The sequence below is a fragment of the Nyctereutes procyonoides genome, unplaced genomic scaffold (genome assembly GCF_905146905.1).
Source record: "Nyctereutes procyonoides isolate TBG_1078 unplaced genomic scaffold, NYPRO_anot_genome, whole genome shotgun sequence".
Taxonomy (NCBI): domain Eukaryota; kingdom Metazoa; phylum Chordata; class Mammalia; order Carnivora; family Canidae; genus Nyctereutes; species Nyctereutes procyonoides.
Genome location: NW_026575142.1, coordinates 18,234,003 through 18,258,545, shown reverse-complemented (window position 1 = coordinate 18,258,545; position 24,543 = coordinate 18,234,003). Strand labels below are relative to the sequence as shown.

At 41.9% G+C, this 24,543-nt stretch overlaps 1 protein-coding gene across 3 annotated transcripts in view; it reads right to left on the bottom strand.

Annotated features, from left to right (window-relative positions):
- The window catches only part of STK39 (serine/threonine kinase 39), a 292,691-nt gene that overhangs the window by 108,176 nt on the left and 159,972 nt on the right, over positions 1 to 24,543 (bottom strand). For all 3 annotated transcript variants that reach the window (XM_055307897.1, XM_055307899.1, XM_055307898.1), the window contains exons 11-14: positions 16,724 to 16,846; positions 16,601 to 16,630; positions 7,926 to 7,988; positions 6,112 to 6,179 (exon numbers count right to left, since the gene is read on the bottom strand). In XM_055307897.1, coding sequence (XP_055163872.1) covers positions 6,112 to 6,179; positions 7,926 to 7,988; positions 16,601 to 16,630; positions 16,724 to 16,846 — 284 coding nt within the window. The remainder of the gene's footprint in view (positions 1 to 6,111; positions 6,180 to 7,925; positions 7,989 to 16,600; positions 16,631 to 16,723; positions 16,847 to 24,543) is intronic.

The window sequence follows — 24,543 nt, the reverse complement described above, 5'->3', positions numbered from 1 at the left end:
ATGCACATAGCAGGTACTTAATACAGAACGAATGACTAGATTCGCTGCTTACATTTATGTCAGCACAGGGTGACCACAAAAACTTAACAGCATTTAACTCATAATTTTAAAAGATTATTTCTCAAAGTACCAGGACTGCCCTTAGAGGAAACCAAGTATGTATCTTGAGAGATTTGAGAGTTATCGAATATGAAAAAAAAATTGTGCGGAGGCTGAATCCAGGCTTCCAGAGTTGCCATAGCAACTGCGGCTGATCCTCCTGGGGCCCCACGGGGTGAACAACCCCCGCTGAGCCCTGCAGCAGGCGGGGCAGAGCAGCTCCCCCAAGTGCTAACACCTGAGAATCAGCACAGCAGGCCCCTCCCCCAGAAGACCAGCTGGACGGACCAGTGATACTCCCCCGTGTTCCAATACAACTTGTTTTTGGCCACTCTGCACTGAGCAAAATGACTAGAAGGAAAACCTCACCTCAAAAGAAAGAATCAGAAACAGCCCTCTCTCCCACAGAGTTACAGAATCTGGATTACACTTCAATGTCAGAAAGCCAATTCAGAAGCACTATTCTACAGCTACTGGTGGCTCTAGAAAAAAGCATTAAGGACTCACGAGACTTCATGACTGCAGAATTTAGATCCAATCAGGCAGAAATTAAAAATCAATTGAATGAGATGCAATCCAAACTAGAAGTCCTAACGACGAGGGTTAACGAGGTGGAAGAACGAGTGAGTGACATAGAAGACAAGTTGATGGCAAGGAGGGAAACTGAGGAAAAAAGAGATAAACAATTAAAGAACCATGAAGACAGATTAAGGCAAATAAATGACACTCTAAGGAGGAAAAACCTACGTTTAATTGGGATTCCCGAGGGCGCCGAAAGGGACAGAGGGCCAGAATATGTATTTGAACAAATCCTAGCTGAAAACTTTCCCAATCTGGGAAGGGAAACTGGCATTCAGATCCAGGAAATAGAGAGATCCCCCCCTAAAATCAATAAAAACCGTTCAACACCTCGACATCTAATAGTGAAGCTTGCAAATTCCAAAGATAAAGAGAAGATCCTTAAAGCAGCAAGAGACAAGAAGTCCCTGACTTTCATGGGGAGGAATATTAGGGTAACAGCAGACCTCTCCACAGAGACCTGGCAGGCCAGAAAGGGCTGGCAGGATATATTCAGGGTCCTAAATGAGAAGAACCTGCAACCAAGAATACTTTATCCAGCAAGGCTCTCATTCAAAATGGAAGGAGAGATAAAGAGCTTCCAAGACAGGCAGGAACTGAAAGAATATGTGACCTCCAAACCAGCTCTGCAAGAAATTTTAAGGGGGACTCTTAAAACTCCCCTTTAAGAAGAAGTTCAGTGGAACAATCCACAAAAACAAGGACTAAATAGATATCATGATGACACTAAACTCATATCTGTCAATAGTAACTCTGAACGTGAATGGGCTTAATGACCCCATCAAAAGGCGCAGGGTTTCAGACTGGATAAAAAAGCAGGACCCATCTATTTGCTGTCTACAAGAGACTCATTTTAGACAGAAGGACACCTACAACCTGAAAATAAAAGGTTAGAGAACCATTTACCATTCAAATGGTTCTCAAAATATACCCTAAAAACTATAGAACACTTCTGAAAGAAATTGAGGAAGACACAAAGAGATGGAAAAATATTCCATGCTCATGGATTGGCAGAATTAATATTGTGAAAATGTCAATGTTACCCAGGGCAATTTACACGTATAATGCAATCCCTATCAAAATACCATGGACTTTCTTCAGAGACTTAGAACAAATTATTTTAAGATTTGTGTGGAATCAGAAAAAACCCCAAACAGCCAGGGGAATTTTAAAAAAGAAAACCGTATCTGGGGGCATCACAATGCCAGATTTCAGGTTGTACTACAAAGCTGTGTTCATCAAGACAGTGTGGTACTGGCACAAAAACAGACACATAGATCAATGGAACAGAATAGAGAACCCAGAAGTGGACCCTGAACTTTATGGTCAACTAATATACGATAAAGGAGGAAAGACGATCCACTGGAAGAAAGACAGTCTCTTCAATAAATGGTGCTGGGAAAATTGGACATCCACATGCAGAAGAATGAAACTGGACCACTCTCTTGCACCATACACAAAGATAAACTCAAAATAGATGAAAGATCTAAATGTGAGACAAGATTCCATCAAAATCCCAGAGGAGAACTCAGGCAACACCCTTTTTGAACTTGGCCACAGTAACCGGAGAAGGACAAACAGTGTATGTTCTCATTCATTTGGGGAATATGAATAATAGTGAAAGGGAATATAAGGGAAGGGAGAAGAAATGTGTGAGAAATATCAGAAAGGGAGACAGAACATAAAGACTTCTAACTCTGGGAAATGAACTAGGGGTGGTAGAGGGGGAGGAGGGCGGGGGGTGGGGGTGAATGGGTGACGGGCACTGAGGGGGACACTTGACGGGATGAGCACTGGGTGTTATTCTGTATGTTGGTAAATTGAACACCAATAAAAATTAATTTATAAAAAAAAAAAAAAAAAAAGAAAAAAGAAAAAAAAATTGGTTTAAATGAATACCTTGAAAACATTTAGGGAAAAAAATTTATACAATTAGGCATGAACATATACTTACCAAAAGTCATGCTAAATTTCTAAAAATAAAAATTCATCTTTATTTTTTGGAAGTATTTCCAGGTAGTTAGATTCAGAAAAAAATCATTGGTAGGTCTTAATTTCAGTCATAATTTAAAGGGATCCTTTTATAGATATCCCTCTGAGTAGTTAGCTAGATATCCACTAAAAAGCAGTAAAGTCAATAGGATTTGTTTCTGGTTGAGCAACTATACCAAAAAAAATAACTCACTAATTTTTGAAAGCCATGTAGAAAGTGAGTGGTATCCAAAAGATGACAGAAGCCTCTGTTGAAGTGTTGAACATGTTAAATAAATGTTGTGCATAAAGATGTAAAAGACAGGCTTGTCATATGGGCAACAGACACATATCCAAACATAACTAATATGGAACTCTGACAATCATGTGTGAAACATGGATGGCACGGGGGGACGGCAGGAATGGGTCAAAACCAACAGGTTCACTATTATAGTGACAAATGCTAAGACATACAGAGTGAGTTTTTTTTTTTTTTAAGATTTTATTTATTTATTCATGATAGACATAAAGAGAGGGGGGGGGATCTCTGGGTGGCGCAGCGGTTTGGTGCCTGCCTTTGGCCTAGGGCGCGATCCTGGAGGTCCAGGATCGAATCCCACGTCGGGCTCCCGGTGCATGGAGCCTGCTTCTCCCTCTGCCTATGTCTCTGCCTCTCTCTCTCTGTGACTATCATAAATAAATAAAAAATACCTTTAAAAAATTAAAAAAAAAAGAAGAGAGAGAGAGAGAGAGAGAGGCAGAGACACAGGCAGAGAGAGAAGCAGGCTCCATGCAGGGAGCCTGACGTGGGACTCGATCCCGGGTCTTCAGCATCCCACCCTGGGCCTAAGGCAGGCGCCAAACCGCTGCACCACCCAGGGATCCCCAGAGTGAGTTTTAAAACATAAGTTGTAGTTCAAATTAGGCTTGATAGCCCTTCAAGTGGAAATAACAAAGTCAGAGGTTTTGTTTGGCTGTTAGGTCATGCTAGATCAGTCTCCAAGATGCATGGCTATTTCAAAAGGCAATGGAAATTTAGGCTGATTTAGGAGAAATACAGATTGTGAACAGGGAAGAAAAAAAATCACATAATCTTACCATTGTATTCTAGCCTGCTAAGGCCATATCTGGAGGTCGGCATTTAAATGCGGGTGCTACATTACACTGGAAAGTGACTCCATGAAGAAAGTTCTGAGGTCAAATAGGTCTTAGAGTACACCAACTTACATTCCTTCCCTGCAAAAAGTCTTAGAACCTTTAGTATGTTAATATCCCTTGTGAGCTCCAAAATGAAGTGTGTACAGGTAGATGGACACTTTGCACTGTTCCTTAGCTTATTTGAAGGTGGACCCTTTCTGTAGGAAGATATGTAGGACTAGGGATCTAAGCCACAAACTCAGGAAGAAACCATCCAGGCCCGTGAGGAACAAGGTAACAAAAGCCAGTACAGACTACTTGTCAATAAAGGCAAACAGCCAGGATTGTAAGGAGGATATAGAAGCATGTTATGAGAAGCAAGACTTAAAAAAAAAGAAAAAAAAAAAAAAAGAGAAGCAAGACTTACTTGTACTGTTTTGCCTAGGAAAAAAGGAATAAGTCTTATAAAACTACAAATGGCTCTCAGAAAAACAAGGGGATGCACTTGTTCTATACTGTTCTAATACCTAAAGCAAAACAGTACCTGGAGGTAAGGCTCAGGAACATCTATGTGTTTTAAAACACTCTCCAGAAGACTTTTATTCAGAGAACGTGGTATCTGCTCTCAAGCATGAGAGCCCAGAATAGGAAGATTGGCTGAATCTCTCAAGGAAGAAGTGAACCATGACAAAGTGTTTTATTTTTTTTTAAGATTTTATTTATTTATTCATGAGACACACACACACACACACACACACAGAGAGAGAGAGAGAGAGAGAGAGAGAGAGAGAGAGAGAGAGAGAGATAGGCAGAGGGAAGCAGGCTCCATGCAGGGAGCCCGACGCGGGACTGGATCCCAGGTCTCCAGGATCATGCCCCGGGCTGAAGGTGGCGCTAAACCACTGGGCCACCAGGGCTGCCCGACGAAGTGTTTTAGAATCACAGGAGCGATTCACGCAAAAAGAGCTCAAGTACACACAGAGGCTGAGTAGATACCCAGCACACCACAGAAGAAAAAAAATCCTGCTTACATAAAGTAGGAGGCTGGATGACAGGACTCTGAGGGTCACTCCCAACACCTCACGCTCGAGTGGGCTGGACGGTAACCTCCAATCTCACTCACAGCTCTATCTCAGGAACACAGGGCTCGGCCCAGTGATTTTTATCATACATATTGGTGGAATGAATAAATGAACATGTGAAAAGTAAGTGAAAGTAGCACCTGGTTCCAAAGTCCAACAAGAAAGGAATGGGCTACTTCATTCTTTGGAGATCACTATATTCGCATAATTGCAAATCGTAATCAAGGCTACTTTCAAATATAAGGAAAGGAGTCTCTCATAATAATTTCACTTCTTGACTGGAAACTCATCTCTGAATTAAATCATGCCGAGGCTTGCTGTGCAGTTCCCCTTGTAAGCGTGTGAAAACACACGGCAGATTGTAAATGACCATCAGAAGGAAGGGGTGATTATGGTCACGATTATCCACCCTGACAGACCAGGAGCACTCAGATGGCTGGAAACCGACCTTGAAGACGAAGCCCCTTGTTTATAGCCGCGGCTCTGAAAATGGTCCATCAGCCATATGTTTTATTTGTTGAATTGTCAAAGGAGAACATATGTGTAACTTATTTTAAAACACCTTCAAAAATGTGATGGTATCCTGACGAACCTGGTGACTTAAGCTGTTTAAGTGGAAGCAAGTGTGTCTTCAGACACCATATTCTCAACAAAGAATCCACATCAAGATGAACTTTACAATTTAGAAGTCCATGAAACAGAAAGAACTTTCGTTCACCAGATACAGAGTCTGCACTGTCAGGCACCATACTTGTATCTATTTCCTAGAAGACTGTGGGTTCTTTCAAAATACATCTGTCATTTCTCCACAGTAGCTGATCAAACCTGCCACTGAGAAATGTTCTGAACAGGCAACTTGTAGTACAAGCATGGTTTATTTCTGTCACACTGACTGCCGAAGTGTGAAAGAAACTCATTAAAAATCTCTTACTGTGATCTTACATTGTAAAAAAATTTTTTAAAACGGGAAAAAAGCTCAAGAAAGAAAAGGCAGGGAAAAAACTTAATGAAGGGTACACTGAGCCTGCAGACACACTCATCTGATGCTTTCGTTCTTATTCTTCTTTAGTAAGCAATTAGAATAGAACAATTAGCCCTGGGAATAATACCGCATACACGAGCTGTTTGGCGAAATCAAGTAAGTTAACAATTTTATTTTATGCTAATATTATGAAAAGTTAATGAAGGAGATAAGAATATTGTACTATAGCAAAAGCAATATAAAATAAACAGTATTATTTACCTTAATCTTAAAACGAGGTTCACAGCACAAGAAGCTTCTCTATAGTCTTCACTAGCATTGGGTAGGCCCTTTAAAAAACAAAACCGCAAACACTGTTATAAACTCAGAAAAACAAATGAATAAAATCGTTTATCCCTTGATTCACACGACCCTTTCTGGAAATTTCCAAACCAGGTTAGGGTTAGGCATGCATGGCAGGTCCTGTGTGGCCACGTAACACCTCAAAGTGAAGGTTGGAATGATTCCCATCCCAGCCGGAGAGCCAAATGTTTCAAGCAGAAAACCTCAGTTGTAGGGTGGGTCCTATGAACAAGTGGTATAAGCTGCAGTAAGTCCAATGAAGAAGGATCAGCTACCTTAAAGGGGCATCCCGCTGGGACCTGGGGATGTGCAAAGGTCGAGCACCTTAACCCCAGAGGAGGCAGAAGGAGGTGGGATCCAGTCGATTAGGTCACTGTTCATCTTCCCTGTCTTTCTCACCTAGAACCTCTTTCCTTAAAAATAGATCATAAACCTCAAATGCCTCTACCACAGCCCCCCCCCCCCTACTCCTACAAATCCCTGGACAGTAGACCTTCCCTTGGGAGTAGAAGAAGAGAGATTTTAGGTCAAGACTTGGTTCTGCCACTGACCAGATATGCAACCATGAGCAAGTCATTCTCTGAACCTCTTTTCCCCACTTATGACGTGGGGATATTACCAGTCTCAAAAGTTTGCTGGAAGAATAAATAATGTATATGACAATGATTTAGCAAATATAATTGATATAAATTGTCCTAATCCTCTTTCCTGTTTCCCTCATTTTACTGGCCTTCTGACAAATTATCATTCCTAACTTGCCTTTTGTCATTCAACCAGTCCCCTCAGTTTACCTCAAGTTGTTTTACGGAGTTGCCTGTTAGAGTAAAAAGACCTGAACCGAGTTATACCAGTTATACCAGTTATACAACCTCGCATGAGCCACTTAACCTCTGCAAGTCTGTGTTTCCTCAGCTACAAAATAAGGGACAAGGACTAGATGTCTGACTCCAGGCTTCCCGCAACCATGAAATCCCATCATTCTCTCCGTAGTTTATGGCTGCTTTCATCAGGTAGGATGAAAATGAATTTATCAATGGATATGCAGATCTGAGGGACAAAGATGTGATCCCAAGGCTGGTGATGCTTGATAGTATTATGACTTTGAGAACAAAAGGGCTTGCCTATTAATTATACAACAAAACCAGAACAAGGGCCTGAACTCTGGTATTATGCCTGTGTCCCTCCCCTGAATCGCTCAGCACCCTGCATCAGCATCCAACATAACTCATGGCATATGCTTTCCATCATATGACTTTTAATATAAATGCATTCCACAGTCCCTGGACTTTTACTTTTACAAGGCAAGTTGTAGAGATAAATTGGCCCATAAATTCAATGATAAAAGAATTATGAAAACAGGTTGTAGAAATCCAACAGGGAGCCAAAAAGAAAAGACTATCAATTAACTCTACAGTTTTGTGGCTAGAATCTAACAGAATGGGGAGTCATTTTCTTTCCTTATTTCACACAGTACCAACAATTTCAGAAGCAGTCTGGTAATCAATCCTTGCTTTTGAACCTATCATTTAAAGGTTGGAGGTCCTGAAAATCATGGTCAAGAGTAACAGTACTCTTTTCTCCATACCTATTAAAAAAAAAAAAAAAAAAGAGTTTACAAGCCCCAAATCTGATGCACTGCCCTGAAACTGTCTATCTTCTGAAAATGTTGTTTTTTTTCCTAATAATGGGTCTACAAATCATCTCAAACGTAAATGACTAGTGGAAAAACATACCTGAGAGTCCTGCACAGAGAGGGACTGTATTTGCTCGGGTATACTGCTGGCATTCACCGCCATCTGTTAAGAGAGCCATCGTTACAGTACTTAAGGAAACCAAAATGAGACATTAAGGTCAGTGTGGTTACACTAAGTCCCAATTATCAGAGACAATTTTACAGAAGTAATTTTAAAGCAGTTTTTCCCAAAGTGTGGCCCTTTGACTACCTTCATTGGAATCACCTAGGACACACAGTAAAGATTCCTGGGTCCCAATAGCCTATGATTCAGAATTTCATGGAGATGAAAAAGAATGCATATCTTTAACAAGTGCCCTGGGTGATCCTAATGCTTTCAGAGAGCCACTGAGCTAAAGTGAAAAGGCATGGACTATTTGATATTTTAAATCTGGTAACAGGAAGATGCTCTAGGACCATTTGTTCTTGTCAAAGAATTTCGTCTAAAGTTAAAGGTCTTCAATGAAAGGATATTAGGATTAGCAACCTTTAATCATTACTTGACCTTTAATCATTACTTTGAACAATTTATTCACTGGATTTAAAAAATATATAAGGGTAGATGGACTTTTAAAGCACATTTCCCCAAAAGAAACGCCAAACTGATAGGTTATTTTTTCTCTTGAGTTGCAAATCCAACCCTAACGTGATACCAAAAGTATTTTTGCTTCAACCCTTACTTTTGTGAACTCTGTGCCCTCAAACAAAACTTGAAAGACCAAAAAGAAAAAAACTAGAAGAGGAACAGCAATGATAATGAAAAATATATATTATTTTCTAAAACTACTATCGATTCTAAAAATAATCGGAAGTCATCAGAAATTTTTCACAAGTTTTCTAAAGTTGAAGACGTAAAATTCTTACTCTCTGGGCTTCCTCAAAATAGTTTTGTTAGTAATGAAGTAAGAGGGGGAAGTGTACTAATGTCTGCAGTTTACCTTGAAATGCATCTAAAAAATGAAGATGGACTCAGATGGATAAACAGATGTGCACGTGATAAAGCATAGTAATGGTAGGATACAGGGGGAGGTACGTGGCTGTTCACTATACAACACTTAATGTTGCTATATGTTTGAAATTTTTCATAGTAAAATGTTGGGGGAAAATGACTATATAAGAAGAAACAACCTGTATTCTTTAACCAGCCAGAGGACCTGGGCCTACACCAAAGGATCCCTTATAAAGAACCCTTCATGCTGACTGATCCCACAATCTCCATTAAGGCTTGAGGTACAACCAAAAGCCACATCAGCACTTACAGAATATTCTAACCTCTAGTCAAAAGACTACTCTAAACTGAAAATCCTTAATGGCATTTACTAGAGATGAAAATGTCTCCTCCTCCTAGGAAGGTCCCATTTTCTGCCCTGCTCCCTTACTAGGCCATCATCAGGATGGAAAGCTGGCTAACCAGACTGGGGCTGGATCCCCAAGTTCCCTAGTGCCACCTCACTCTGTAGGAGCAACCCTGCACCTAGCAAAGGGACTAGCCTCTGCTGCTTGCCGGTACACAAGCAAAACAGGTAATTTCTCAGGAAAATATCCAGAGGTGCACAGGAGTGGTAGAGAGGAAAGTTTCCTGTGCAAAACATCTTCCTTGATGACCAATCACCCACATGTTACCCTGTGGACCTCATTCTATCAGTTCAGGATCTATATATTTTTAAATATTAAAAAACTTACAGGAAAGCTAACATATTAAGCAGGTGTTATTATTCATCAGAGTGTAATATAAATTTGCTTACTAGAATGGGGGGGTGCTTTAAGCAGTTTGCTATAAGAAGCACATTTGAGAGAATGGATGTTTGATTGAAGGGGACGAGAAGTACAGATTACAGGTGGATCCCACCCTGGAAAGAGCCCTCTGAGACTGGGTGAAAGAGGAGGCAAAGATCCCAAAATAGAGAAATCTTCTCCTAATCTTCTCCTTTTCTATTTTTAAAATTACTAGGCTAAATGCAGTGTGTTATCCTGGATTGGATTGCGGGACCAAAAAAAAAAAAGGGGGGGGGGATTAGTGAACAAACTAGTAAAATACGAACACAGCGTGCAGTTTAGGTGATAGTGATATAGCACTTCCATTTCTTAGTTGTGAAAAATATACCAGGGTCCCATAAGAATGTAATGGTGGGTGAAGGGTGTACAGGAACTTTGCAACTTTTCTCAAAACCTAAAATCGTTACAAAATAGAAGGTTTATTTTCAGAAATACAGAAGATTTCTGATGACAAATCTAACAATCACAAAAAGTCAGAAAGCCAGTCACCTGAAATAAGAATGTCTTTTAGAAAATGGTGGCAGGGGATCCCTGGGTGGCGCAGCGGTTTGGCGCCTGCCTTTGGCCCAGGGCGCGATCCTGGAGACCCGGGATCGAATCCCACATCGGGCTCCCGGTGCATGGAGCCTGCTTCTCCCTCTGCCTGTGTCTCTGCCTCTCTCTCTCTCTGTGACTATCATAAATAAATAAAAATTAAAAAAAAAAAAAAAAAAAGAAAATGGTGGCAGAAAAGTATCAAGTCAAAGCCATCTGTGATGACAAAGCTAAGCCCAATAAATTTGGAGGGAGAAATCAAATATTTGCCTCCATCCACAAATGCATATAACACAACATGTATACAATATCACCGGAAATACACTAAAAAAGCTAACAGCAGTTCTAACAATCAGGCAACAGCAATGAGTAAACATAAGCAATAAATTTAGCTTTTGCATTGTGACTAATCTCTAGTAAAATTAACTCAACCTAAATCCACACCCAATTTATTTTCTTCTTAGAACAAACTATCAGAGTCAGGAAACAGAACATTTGCACCATTAACCTAGCCTAGATTATGTACTAAAATTCTTCAACATAGCTCTTATGGGCTTTTGAGGCCTCAGCCAACAAACCTTACCACCTGGCTTCATTACATGTGGTTAAATAAGGACCACGTCTCCTGGGGGGTTCTGAAACATCTTTCTTTTTTTTCTCCCTACTCTCCCTCTTTTTTCTTCTTGAGATTTCGGACAGATATTTATAATAAATCTTCAGAAATTTCAAGCCATCTTCCTGGATTTTTTTTTTCTCCCCAATCTTCCTGGATTTTAGTGTGGACTTTTGGATTCAGAATGACTGTTGTGGTTTTCCTAGCCAGTATTTTTTTAAAGATTTTATTTATTTATTCATGAGAGGCAGAAACATAGGCAGAGGGAGAAGCAGGCTCTCCACGGGGAGCCCTGATGCAGGACTCGAACCCAGGATCCCAACCTGAGCCAAAGGCAGACGCTCAACCACTGAGCCACCCAGGTGCCCCTAGCCAGTGTTCTTGATCCTAGCCATGCATCAGAATCGTGTAAGCCGCTTTCTAAAAATCCCGGTTGCCTGGACATCACTCCCAGCTACCAAATCACAATCTGAGGGGCGGTTCTGGGCATCTGCATTGTTAAAGATTTCAGTTTCTCTGATGTGGTGTCAGGGTTGCAAATCATTTGTTTTCATGCCACCTAACAGAGGGGCTGCTGTAAAAAGAATGCTTCTTTAAGTGGAAGCCTTAGCAAAGGTCTCCCTCAGTTAAAGGAAACCCAGAGAAAGCATGAATGTAAAGATTAAGGCAATTTTACATTTATATAGAAAATGAGGAAATAAAGCAAAACGGATTTTTAAAATTATAAAACACGTTTTGATTATTTTCATAATCTGACAAAAACAGATTCCCAAACCACTGGTCAAAGAAGAAGATCAATAACGAGATAAGAGTTGACAGGTTTTCTTCTATAAGCTAGGATGGCATATAGGCTAGGAAACCCCACCTAAGGAAGCCAGTCTTGAAAATACCACCCCAGAACCCCACATCTCCAAAGAGATGAGAAGCTTCCAGAAAGCAGGCTCTCTGCTTTGCTTTTGTAGAATTCCCACAATGCCACAGACCCAATAATACTGCTTCATGTAAAAATCAGGCACAGGTTAAGTATCTGCTTAATTAACTTCATTATTAATACTATTGTTATATTATTAACAATATAGTTACCTTTAAGTCACAACTGGCTTCTGCCATCCAAGTGGAATATAATAATAAATAAACGAAATGAGCATAAATTATCTATTTACGACAAACTGAATTACCAGGTCTTAACTAATACTTCACAAAACTATTCCTAAAACGTCAGATTAGGAAAACAGGAGGACCAATTTTCTTGAGTAAAAATCCCAAGACAGGTGGTGTAACTCTGGCCCTTTACACATTACACTGGAATTTTTCCCGGATTTAGGAGATCTCCAAACATGCCACACCAGGTATATCTTCCCAAGGCCCCCCTAACAAATACCACACCTTGATTTCCTTGATCTTCTCCAACAAATGCTGTAATACCTGGACAATCTGCCTTGTACATTTTTTTTTAGATTTTTTATTTATTTATGATAGTCAGAGAGAGAGAGAGAGAGAGAGAGAGAGAGAGAGAGAGAGAGAGAGAGGCAGAGACACAGGCAGAGGGAGAAGCAGGCTCCATGCACCGGGAGCCCGATGTGGGATTAGATCCCGGGTCTCCAGGATCGCGCCCTGGGCCAAAGGCAGGCGCCAAACCGCTGCACCACCCAGGGATCCCTGCCTTGTACATTATCCTAGGGAAGTCAAAGAGCCCTTTACATATTAAGGATTTCTAAAAACACCACTTCCTTCATCGGAGCATCTTACTCTGTCTGAACATGGAAGTACTAAGTAAGGCTACCTTCTCTGAACTTCAGCTCAATTAGGTAACATCTTCTGATTTTTCCCCACTCTCTTCTGACCTACTCATAAATATGATATGCCTCTTCAGGCACTTGTTTTATATCTATTTCAGCATGTGGATATTCAGGTCACCAATGAACATGTATAGTGTCCACTAAATGCAAAAGGAACACAAATATGAATACTAGCCCACTCTTCTAGTGGCTTCTAGTCAAGTAAATAAACTGCAATTTAAATGATGAGCATTCTAGAAAAGCTTATTAAAATGTAAACTCTGACATTTAAATGTGCCAGTTGGCACAGATAAGCATTTTCACCCTCAAAGATGTTTAAGAGTGGGGAGGGGGTGCCTGGGTGGCTGTGCCTGTTAGGCGTCTGCCTTGGGCTCAGGTCATGATCCCAGGGTCATGGGATCAGCCCCACAAGGGGCTCCCTGCTCAGCAGGAAGCCTGCTTCTCCCTCTCCCTCTGCCATTCCCCCCCACCCCCAACCTGGCTTGTGCTCTCTGGCTCTCTCTAGCCCTCTGTCAAATAAAATATTTTTCAAAACATATTTTTAAAGTATAAGGTACACTGTCAGAAGGCTATATAAATTGGTACTGCTTTTTTATTCTCAGCTTTGTTGTGATACAATTCACAAAAATGTGAGATAGGGGCAGCCTAGGTGGCTCAGCGGTTTAGCGCCACCTTCAGCCCGGGGCCTGATCCTGGAGACCCGGGATTGAGTCCCACATCAGGCTCCCTGCATGGAGCCTGCTTCTCCCTCTGCCTGTGTCTCTGCCCCCCTCTCTCTCTCTCATGAATAAATAAATAAAATCTTAAAAAAAAATTAAGATAATTAAAAGTGGTTCAGCTTTTGATAGCTATTATAAATTCAAAATCAGATTTTTGTCACAGTTCTTTAAATTCTTTAAAATTATTTTACTTGACTATGTGCCCCTGAAAACGCATACACAAAATGTTAATGGAATGCAGTTTATAACAGTAACCTCAATGCTCACCAAGAATTTAATGGTTAAATAAGCCATGTAGGGATCCCTGGGTGGCACAGCGGTTTGGCGCCTGCCTTTGGCCCAGGGCGTGATCCTGGAGACCCAGGATCGAATCCCACATCAGGCTCCCGGTGTATGGAGCCTGCTTCTCCCTCTGCCTATGTCTCTGCCTCTCTCTCTCTCTCTGTGACTATCATAAATAAATAAAAATTAAAAAATAAATAAATAAAATTTAAAATAAGCCATGTAAATCCACCCAGGGTAACACTACTTGGCAGTTAAAAATAGAGGCAGGGGCACCTCTACGGAAAGAACACTAGGGGCAAGAGGGGTCGGAAAGAACACTAGGGGCAAGAGGGGTCGTAAACTAAAAGTGACTCTTCAGGGTTTTTTTTTTTTTTTCTTTCCCTAATCATTCCATACCTTTTATAAGTCTTTGTGTCTCTTTCAGTATAACACCCACCCTGACCAACCCATTTAAAATTACAATCCCCTAGCACATTCCCTGTACTTTCCACCCCGTTTTTCCCCATTGCTCCTATTCCATGGTAACAAACCACATAATTTACTGATTTAGGAAAGCTGTTGCTTGTTTATCTGCTCCCATCAAAATGGAAGAGCCACAGGCACAGGGATTTCATGTTTTTTTTTCCTCACTGATGAATCCCCAAAACCTACTAAAACAGTACGCAGAGTATGTGTGTGTGTGTGTGTGTGTGTGTGTGTGTGTGTGTTTATTTGTTGCCTATTTACATAGCCAATAGTTGTAATTCTTTTTGTAATAGATAAATATTTTTTTGCCTCACAAAAAGTGAGCTTAGGTGGTTGGCAGGTCAGGGAGCTACTTTAATTAAAAGCTGAAAGGACAGAAGAACCATCATTGTAGCTGCTCTTAACACAGCTCAGGATATTGAAATGCCAGCCCTGAAAAATAAACAAAACTAGGGGGAAGAAAAGGAAAAAGAAAACAAAGCAAAAAACTGCCCTGAGGAGCTATGCAATAGCAGGTGGGGCTGATTATTCCTAAAATTTCGTCAAAGTGTTTACGTTCGAAGACATTAACCCTTTCACAAAAATAAGGCTATCTATGTGTTTCCTTAATTATAAACCAGCATGGGAACAGACATACACCTCTGGGAAATCAAATGAGTTGAGATACAGTGAAGAGCCTAAGACAAATCCCACCCAAGAAGGTCGATAGTGATGATAATTAACTGCCAGCATGCTATCCATTACTCTTTCCTGTCTATGCAGAAAATACTCTTGCCAAAAAGATGCCGTTCATATCCAAATAACAGATCAGTTAGCAGAGCAATTTCATAATGTTTTTTTTTTAATTTTTATTTACTTATGATAGTCACAGAGAGAGAGAGAGGCAAAGACACAGGCGGAGGGAGAAGCAGGCTCCATGCACCGGGAGCCCGATGTGGGATTCGATCCCGGGTCTCCAGGATCGCGCCCTGGGCCAAAGGCAGGCGCCAAACCGCTGCAGGGATCCCAGCAGAGCAATTTCAAAAAGCACATAGAAAGATACTGTCAGAATAAACTTAAATCCTCAAGAGGAAAGACCCACACCCATCAATGTCTGTACCAGGTGAGGCAGGATTCAGTGAATATGTTCCAATAAAGACATCCCGTAGTGAACCAATACGAATGCTTTCCGCATCATGCTGCTACCTGAATCCCATTATTTTGTTCTCTAAGCAGGATGGACACTTTTAGTGAAAGACACTCTAGGAAGCAGATGAAAAAGCTTTGACTCTGCACTTCACTGAAAGTAAAATTGGAAAGTGGGCAGGAGGAGGGCAGAGATCAGGATACCTGGCTAAAATCATTCTAAAGACCAGCACGTGTGTGTAGCCACTGGGTCCTACTGTGGAGCTCATCACCACCATTTGTAACAGAGAGGGACCACTTCCTTGATGAAACATATTTTATGTATAAAATGAAAAGGTTAATTCTTGTGATGAACACAGGAAGAAAGAGGAACTGAAGGACCGTTAATAATGGGAGGCAGGCCGACTGAACAATCCCTAGGGAAGGCCTATGGGTAGGAAAGGAAAGACGAAGAGACCAGAAGGAGGGCGGAGTAACAGAAACAGTGGCTCCTGGCTCCAATGCGCTCTTTTCAGAAGGTCCAGTTGGCTACTGCCCCTTAGTGTGGAATGGAAGATTTACTTCACTTCATCAAAAAGAAATGTTTGCTAATTAAAAAAAAAAAAATTGGGATGGATATCATTTTGTAACCCGAAGTCTTCTGTTTTCTTAATGAGAATTTATCAAGGCACACATTAATTGCTAGGTCTATAAAATATTTGGAACTGTTTAAACATATTCAAATTTTCTCTAAAAGAATTAGCAAGGCTTTTGAACTACAGTCATCATTAGTCATTAGGATAATTAACCAGATGAAAGAAATAAAGTTAATCAAAAGATGACCAGTTCTCAAAGGGAAGCTAAGGAGTGTTCCTTGCCTACAAAATTACCCAGGAGATGGTAAAGCCAAGACCAACAGAGTCAATGTGAAGTTTCCAACCATTTTATATCTGCCTTATTGTAAACTAAGAATCTAGAAGAGATTTTGCCTGTACGCCTACTGTGTTTTCTAAATGACAGTAATATGAAGAATTGAGATCAATCGAGTACTAAGTTGAGCACCCAGTGAGCGCTTTATGTGCATAATTGTGGTAAACCTCACAGCAACTTAAAAGTAGTGTGATCATCATCATCTGACAAGAGAAGGAAACTGAGGCTCAGAGAATAAAATCATCTGTCCCAATTTATAAAGCCCAAAAGTTACTCAGACAGAATCAGGACCTGCAAGTCTACATGCCTTTTCTCTTCTGCTACTCCATGAGAATAAAATTTTGAAGTCTCTTCCCCAAATGGATCACACTCTGACATCACAAGGAGCAGTGGAGGGGGGTCAGGGGGGTCAGTTGGTCCAAATATTTTAAAATAAATAACCACCACTCACCTCTGGATTTTCTTCTTTTACTCTTCGTGACTGTAAAACAATTGCATATCCATTAATACACGCACACACCAGTAAAACAATAAAACGTGCACAGGTTAGCTCACCATCATCGAGGTCACCTACCTTTTCTTGAGAAAAGGCTGCCTTCCCTTCTTCACTTTTCTCATCCATCTCGTCGTCGCTCCACTCCCAGTCACCGTCCTCGGTTTTATGAAGGTGACCACTCGACCCAGGAACTCTTCTCACCTGCATCAAAACACACCCGCCCAACTCTTCACTAGTTGAACACAAACAGCGCTCGCTGGCACTGCCACGTGGATTACACAGCACACGCCTATCCTGAAAATACCCTGACTGGTTATGAATTCGGGGATAGCAGTTAGTACCCAAAAAGACCACACGGCTCGCAAACTCCCACACGCTTCCTCTTTCTAAAGATAACGGTATTCCTGAAGTGCATTACTACACACATGAACAAAATATTTTGGAAGAACACCACGCACATCAGCCATCGGGATCAAACCCATCTTTCACTTTTGCTTCAGTTAACGTTAACACTTCATTAATTACTACACATGAAAGGCCATGTGGTCGGCTTCAAGACTGCCTAAGGAAATGCAAGCGAGCAACAGACTGCTGACAGAGGGAAGGCAGGGGCATCAGGCAGCCTAATGAAGCATTCAAGTCTAGGGGTGTATCAGCGATCTAAAACCTACGTCAGGAAAAAAAAAAAAAAGGCAAACACCCTTCAGTGGCCACCTTGCTCTTTTTCAGAACCTGACATCGCACTTCTTTTCCTAGGATTCTGCTTAAGCTACTTGAGCAAAACAAAACAGCATCAGACTATTCTTAACCCACCTTGTAACACTTGAGAGACTTGGAGGATTGCTAGAAACACAGCAAGATAATCAGCAGCTACGCCAGATAATCTGAACAGATTATATCAGTCTTCCTCGAGGATTTCAAAGTTTCTTTGAACTGAGATAGAGACGTGAATTCAGGGGTATGCTTTCCAAATGCCTGGTGTGGTTGGAAAAGCAAAACTTTTAAAAGGACAGGCCTCTAACCAAAGTAATTTGCCTTAAAAAAAAATGGACTTCGACGTAATTAAAGCAATGTAGCAGATGAACATGTGAACATAACGGCCAATGATCCACTGATTCAGAGAAACTTCAAGGGGAAAGGGACCTTGGAGACTGTCTAGTCTGACCCCCTCATGTTACAGATGAGGAAATGAAGGCCCAGAATGTGACTGAGATCATTCGGCTCTAAGGACAAAATTAAGGCAAGAAAAAAGGCCTTCCAATTCCCAAATGTAAGACCTACACCATTGAATGATCACTATAAAACTGAAGTTGTATCAAAACATCCTGTGAAGATTTGGAAAGACTACAGAGTGAAGAAAACACTATTTTCCATAATAGAAACTAGTTATATCATGGGAGCTTCATTAATCCTGAGGGAAGTACCAAGGCCTTAAGGGTAAAGTAAGTATTTATACACGTGTTCAGTCAGAGTCCATTCACAATCAATGCAGGCTCGGGGTTGGGCTTGACTTAAAGACATTATCATGTGAAACCTGTAAAACCAAGCCTGACCACTTGTCTAGAAAATCTGAGCTCCAACAGGGAAAGTTAAAAAATAAAAAGTTCTTTTTCATAACTGCAAACAGTTATGCTCAGTTAAAAAAAAAAAAAAAAAAAAAAGCTTCTCTCCACTCCAAAAAAACTAATTCACCTTTGAAACAACCCCTTCTGTGCTTGACATAAGATATTTTTTCCATTTACATTTTTTGAATCATTGGAAAAGACCTAATGATAGTAATTTTAATGTGCTAACAGATGCTGGCAAAGTAACGTAGGGAAAAAATGCTGAAATGCACTTCAAGACTTTCAGAAGAGACTGCTCTTTAAAACTACAAAGAAACGGATAGAGGAAGAGAAAATGAATTTTTTTTTTTTTTTAAGATTTGAGAGAAGAGCGAGAGCGCACGCACACAAGCAGAAGGGGTAGAGGGAGGGGAGAGAGAATCCCAAGCGGACTCTGAGTGCAGAGCCCAACACAGGGCTGGATCCCACCACCCTGAGGTCACAGACTGAGCAGAAACCCAGGGCTGGGGCGCTCAATGAACTGGGCCACCTAGGTGCCCCTAGGGAAAATAATTTTCTGTTGACAAATACGATAAAATTGTTTTCCTAACAATACCAATCAGGATGATAGCAACATGGAGGAAAAAAAAACTGTATTCGTGACTATAGCAAAAGAGGGAAATCTGTGTTTAATGACTGCATTAGAAGAATTTAAAGCCACATCTATTATAAAACATACTTTCAACTAAGAGGTGAGAAAACAAGGAAAATTATATATCAGAAACAGAACTCTACTGAAACCACAAAAAACAAGCATGGTTGACGAATTAGTATTCAGTACTAACAAAGAGATCACTCTAAGGAAATTCTCTCACAACAGAGATAGTGCAGCTTCACACCCTAAAATTTCATTTATGCCCTTTTTCCTCTCTCTGTTTACAAGATCTGCCAGTTTTGTTTCTACAAGCAGGAGCCAACCACAGACAATAAAACGGCCACCTTCTATTTTATTTTAGAACCCTGGCTGTCTCCCTCCTAGTTTTATTTGCTGGAGGAGAGAAAGATAAAGCAAAATGTCTAAGATTATAGCCTCAGACACTGAAAGAAATGGTGGCTTGGGCCTTTAAGTAATAAATACTCAACAAATAAATGTAGAAATTAAGACAAAAATATTATAAAATCTATGTAGCAGAAAATACTGGTATAGGAGCAGCAGGAATAAGAATACAGATCTGTTAAGAGCATCCTCTCGCTTCACTGGAAGGAAAAGAACTTGCAGCATAATCTGAAACCCCGGTTTCACGGTATATTTATAGGACGCTGACCTCCAGAGAAAAGACCAGAAAGTGATTCCACAAAGGTACATCCTTGCAGGGACTCCAGGAAACAACTTCAACCTTCCAGAGCCAAAGCAACTAAGTTTCACATAGTTTAACAAATGGGGTTGCTATTTAGGAACTAATGAGTATTTTCCAAAATAAAAAAATTTGGGGGGGTGGCGGGCAGCCTGGGTGGCTCAGCGGTTTAACGCTGCCTTCAGCCCAGGGCCTTATCCTGGAGACATGGGATCGAGTCCCACGTCGGGCTCCCTGCATGGAGCCTGCTTCTCCCTCTGCCTGTGTGTCTGCCTCTCTCTCTCTCTCTCTCTCTCTCTCTCTCTCTGCATGAATAAATAAAAACCTTAAAAAATTTTTTTTTTCCAAAAAAAGACGTGTGAAGGCTTCTGTCCTTCCCCATCTCCTGCAATGACAAGGATGGGAGTTATAGTGGCACTGCTTTCACTGTTAAATTAATCACTTAGTAAAGCCAAGAGGTGGTAGGGGGTTTAAAAAAAAAAAGAATGCAATGCTTCTCAGAGAAATGAGCTCAGTCATAAGCCCACAAATTCCTCAGGTCCAACAGTGAGATTAGACAAGGTTTTACCTATGGTAACACTTATTCCCAAGACTGGGAATAAAATAGGAGCAGTTCTACTGATAGGTCATGCCTCTGAAAAGAAAGTTATTTTTCTTTCCCTTTCTTGAAACCTTGTCTTTATGAAAATCCATTTTTTAAAAGATTTTATTTATTCATGAGAAGCGCAGAGAGACAGGCAGAGCCACAGGCAGAGGGAGAAGCAGGCTCCCTGTGGGAAGCTTGATGTGGGACTCGATCCCAGGACCACGACCTGAGCTGAAGGTAGACGCTCAACCGCTGAGCCACCCGGGCACCCCTGAAAAATCCATTAAGAAAAATGAACCAAAGTTCTGATTCCCACCAGAAAAGAAGTCAGGTTCAGACAGAGAAACCGTGTGGCTCCTGGACTACTTCTGGTGGCCACAGGATCCCACGTGGGAGGCAGAGCTGGACTGCAGCAGCCTGCAACAGGGAATGGCAGCAACAAGGGGAAGTCACTGGAGCAGTCTGACCAGTGTTCCCAGCCGTGCCCCTCTGAACAGGAGCTTTGTATAAACAATCAGGACCCAGGGTCTCTATAACCTCTCACGTGGCCACCTGGCCTCTGACACAGAACAGCAAAGAAGGTATGAAGGACAGATGAAGACCATCAGCAGATAAGGTATCAAGACAGGGTGCTGGACAGGTTAGAAATTAAAGTGGGTTTCTCTAACGGAGGATGAATGTGACCCAAAGAAAACCCAAAATTTAGCAGCGTTTTTCCAATCCTGCCTGGCCCCTCTTCCCAGGGCCCCTGCCAGCTGCTTCCACTGCTACATTAACTTGTCCTTGGAGGGGGGATTTCAGCGTCTCCTTGGAATGATTTCTCCACCAGTGGGAAACCTGCACTCCACTTCTCCTCCACCTGTTGAACACACAGCCTCACCACAGCCTGAACCTGAGTGATCCCAACACGGTAGAAAGCAGTCCCCAGTAACCTTTCCCTTATCAGGAATCCTACTGACCAGAAGTATTAAAAATGTTTGTAATTAAATGCTGTTTACAATGTCTTTGAGGTGCTGAGAAATCATCAAAAATAAAATTAGAGGCACCTGAGTAGCTCAGTCGGTTAAACATCTGACTCTTGATTTCAGCTCAGGATCTCAGGGGCACGGGATCGAGCCGCCTGTCGAGCTCTGATGTGGCACAGAGTCTGCTTGTCCCTCTCCCTCACCTCCTCCCTCCCTGCTTGTGTTCTCTATCTCTAAAATAAATTAAATCTTTTAAAAAATAAAATTAGACTAAGGTTTCAGCAGTAGATATTTTACTGCCCCCCCTTATACTCTAATAGAGGTGTCCTATGACCTGACACCGCCATCCCACACCTACTACCTGGCCTCACTGTGCTCTCTGGCCCTCGGCCCTCCCCCGCCTCTTCCGTCAGCCCCTCCAGGCTTCACACCTATCTTATAGGGTCTGGTGCCCACAGCTGACTTATTATACTCCACCCCCATCCCCCTTCCTGGACAAGTCACACGTGGGAGGAAAGCCGGGGGTGGGGCTTAGTCCAAATACCCATCCTTCGTTCCTGAGTGAATGGGGACTAGCGATGCTGCCCGGTGCCACTACAGAGGGCGGCTGGCCACTCCTAGGTGGGGTATCAGTCCTGCCACGACCCTGCCACTCAAGGCCTGGTCCCTGGATCACCAGCAACAGCATCACCGGGGAGCTTATTAGAGATGCTGGATCTTGGGCCCCGCTCCAAACCCACCAAGTCAGAATATTCCTTTTAGCAAGAGCTTCAGGTGATTCCTACTGTCTTCCAGGATGGAGAAGCACTGTGCTGATGGCTTCCCGGGAGCCCTTCCCTCTCCCCAGGCCGGAACACCAGCCGTTATTTATATCAGGTAGGACTGTGCTCTGAGCACTTTAACCCCCTAACTGACCTCATCTTCAGGGCAGCCTCGTGAGCCGAGAGCCCGCCTACTCCCCGTTCTTCTGAGGGAAGGTTCCAGTGCAGGGAAGTGAAACACCGGGCCCCAGCCACGCAGCGGGGGAAGCAGGGCCTGACCCCAGCTGTGCAGAGCCTGGCTTGCGGCTGTGGCTCACAGGGGTCATCTCCAACTGCCCCACCGGCCACCTGAGCGCCAAGGCCCTCCAGCCTGTACCCAGCCCTTCTCCACGATTCCGCTCCGCTCCTTCATGCTCCCCCCCCCCCCCCGCGGCCTCCTGGATCCCTGCTCCTCGGGAAGCCCAGGCCTCCTGCATGCGTGCTCCTCGTGGATCTCCACATTCGCTCACTCCCCCCAGACCCTTCCGGCCAGGCCCTGCTCCTCTACACTTCCCAGGAACACATTCAAAACTCTCTTGCTTCTCCCCCAAGGACCGTGACTTCACACTTGCGTCAGGCAGGGCTCCTCCCTGTTGCCCCAGTGCTCCCCTGTAGCCACAGCTGACTCCGGGCTGCTGCTCCTGCTCTCAGTCCTTCCCCACCCCGCTGCTCCTTGCTCGGTGCCCTTGAGGGGGCACGGCCTCCCCTCTCTCATCTAAGCTGATGACCCTGGAAACGTCGTCCCTCGGTCTTGTCTTCGAAGTGTTCTTGGGGGTAAGAACGTCTCCTCGCTCTCCAGGGAGCCATGGAGCTCACAGCAGCTGATGAGAGTCCACCGGTAACATTTCAGAAAGTTTGCAAGACAATCGACTTGGCACTGGTCACGTAAAATTGGCTCCCGTAGGGGTATTTACACAACAGATACTGGAAAATAGTACAAATTAGGATTTGCACCCTCCCCAGCTTCACTGCCGAAATGTTGTCCATGTCTACAGCACACCACAGGTGGTAAGCCTCATCTTAGGGGAATGTTATAAAATTTGACCAAGACATTTCATGTGAGCTTAGTAGTCATTCCTGGGAATAGCTATTTTACAATGGCAAATATCTCCATTCTACACCCAGGCCTCTTAAGTTTCATTTTTAAAAACAACACATCTTTAAAATACACACATTGATTTTTATATACCAAATTCATGCCAACCGAGGTAAAGGTAAGGGAGGCAACTATCTTCATATTACTCAGACTGACACAGCTTGGGATAATATTTATTATAAAAGCGTCATAAGGAAACACAGTGCTCTATTTTTTTTGAACACAAAAGTGAGAAGAGTAACCTCTGAAAAATCATGTCAGGCAATGCAAACATTGGATCCATGATGATTGATACCAATACTGCAAGCCAAGAGACTAAATAATATTGTTTAATACAAAGTAAGAAAGGAAAACAAGTGATGTATTTACAAATAAAAATGTTTTATATAATGTGTTATTTAACATAGCTACATATAAGTTTTATCTGTAGATTTTTTTTTTATTTCATCTATGTCCCTAAGTGTTCACTATGTTCAAAGGCACCTGAACCCTTGTTTTTCTAATCTTTAGATCTGGAAAATAAAGCATTCCCTTATTTTCAAGTTACCTTTACAATTAGGAATGTATGATAAATCCTGTAGACAGGATCAAGAATTTCACACCTGATTGTTTTTCTGTAAAGTGGAAATATACATCCTTGCCAGTTAAAGCATGGAATGAAGTTCTCAAACTTCTGTAAATACTAATATGACAGTAGATCGATAGTAAACACAGATGTCATTGAAAAATCATTCACTTTGTTTATAACGATTTGGAACCTTCATTATTTGATAGAATGTGAGAAAAGTAACATGTGAAAGATAGAAAAGTACTGGTCTACTTTACATTTCTGTTTGCACATTCTAACCCCAGAGCAGTAATAGATAAATATTATTTCTACTAAGCATCTCGCTCTAGAAATTGTGTATAGAAACTATCTGCATGTAGCAGTCACTAGATTGTGGCTTCATAAGGCCCATGTTTCTAATAAATTATTTCAAATACAAAGAATTTAAAATAAAAATTCCATTTTGAGTTAAATGAAATAGCGCTTCTGAAATTCCTTTCCCTTCCCCCTCCCCATCGCTTTGGCCAAGGGGCACAGTCATATAAAGTTCTTAACATGATGTTTGGCATATAACACACGCTCAAGCCGTGACAGGTGTGGTATCACTAATAGATTTCATCTTTCTCACAACCCAAATCTATCCAACGTTCTATTCTACAAATTATGCCACTGCCTCCACTTCCATTGGGCTTGACCAGGTCCCTCCTTCAATGTTGGGTTTTTTTTTTTATATTTTCGGTTGTTTTTGTTGTCTTTCCTGTTAAAACAAGCTGCTTATCAACCTCCTGCTTATTTTATCCTTCATATTGCCGCTAGTCACACATTAGTGCTCTCTCAAAGATACCGACAAGAGTTCACTACTGCCTATAGAACGAGTCCAGATTCCTAAGTATTCAAGTCTCTCCATACCCAAGCTCCAAAAGACTCTTCCAAGACTTCTTTCCCACCATGTCCTTTAAGACACCCCACAATCCAGTTACACACAAATTACATACTTGCAGGACT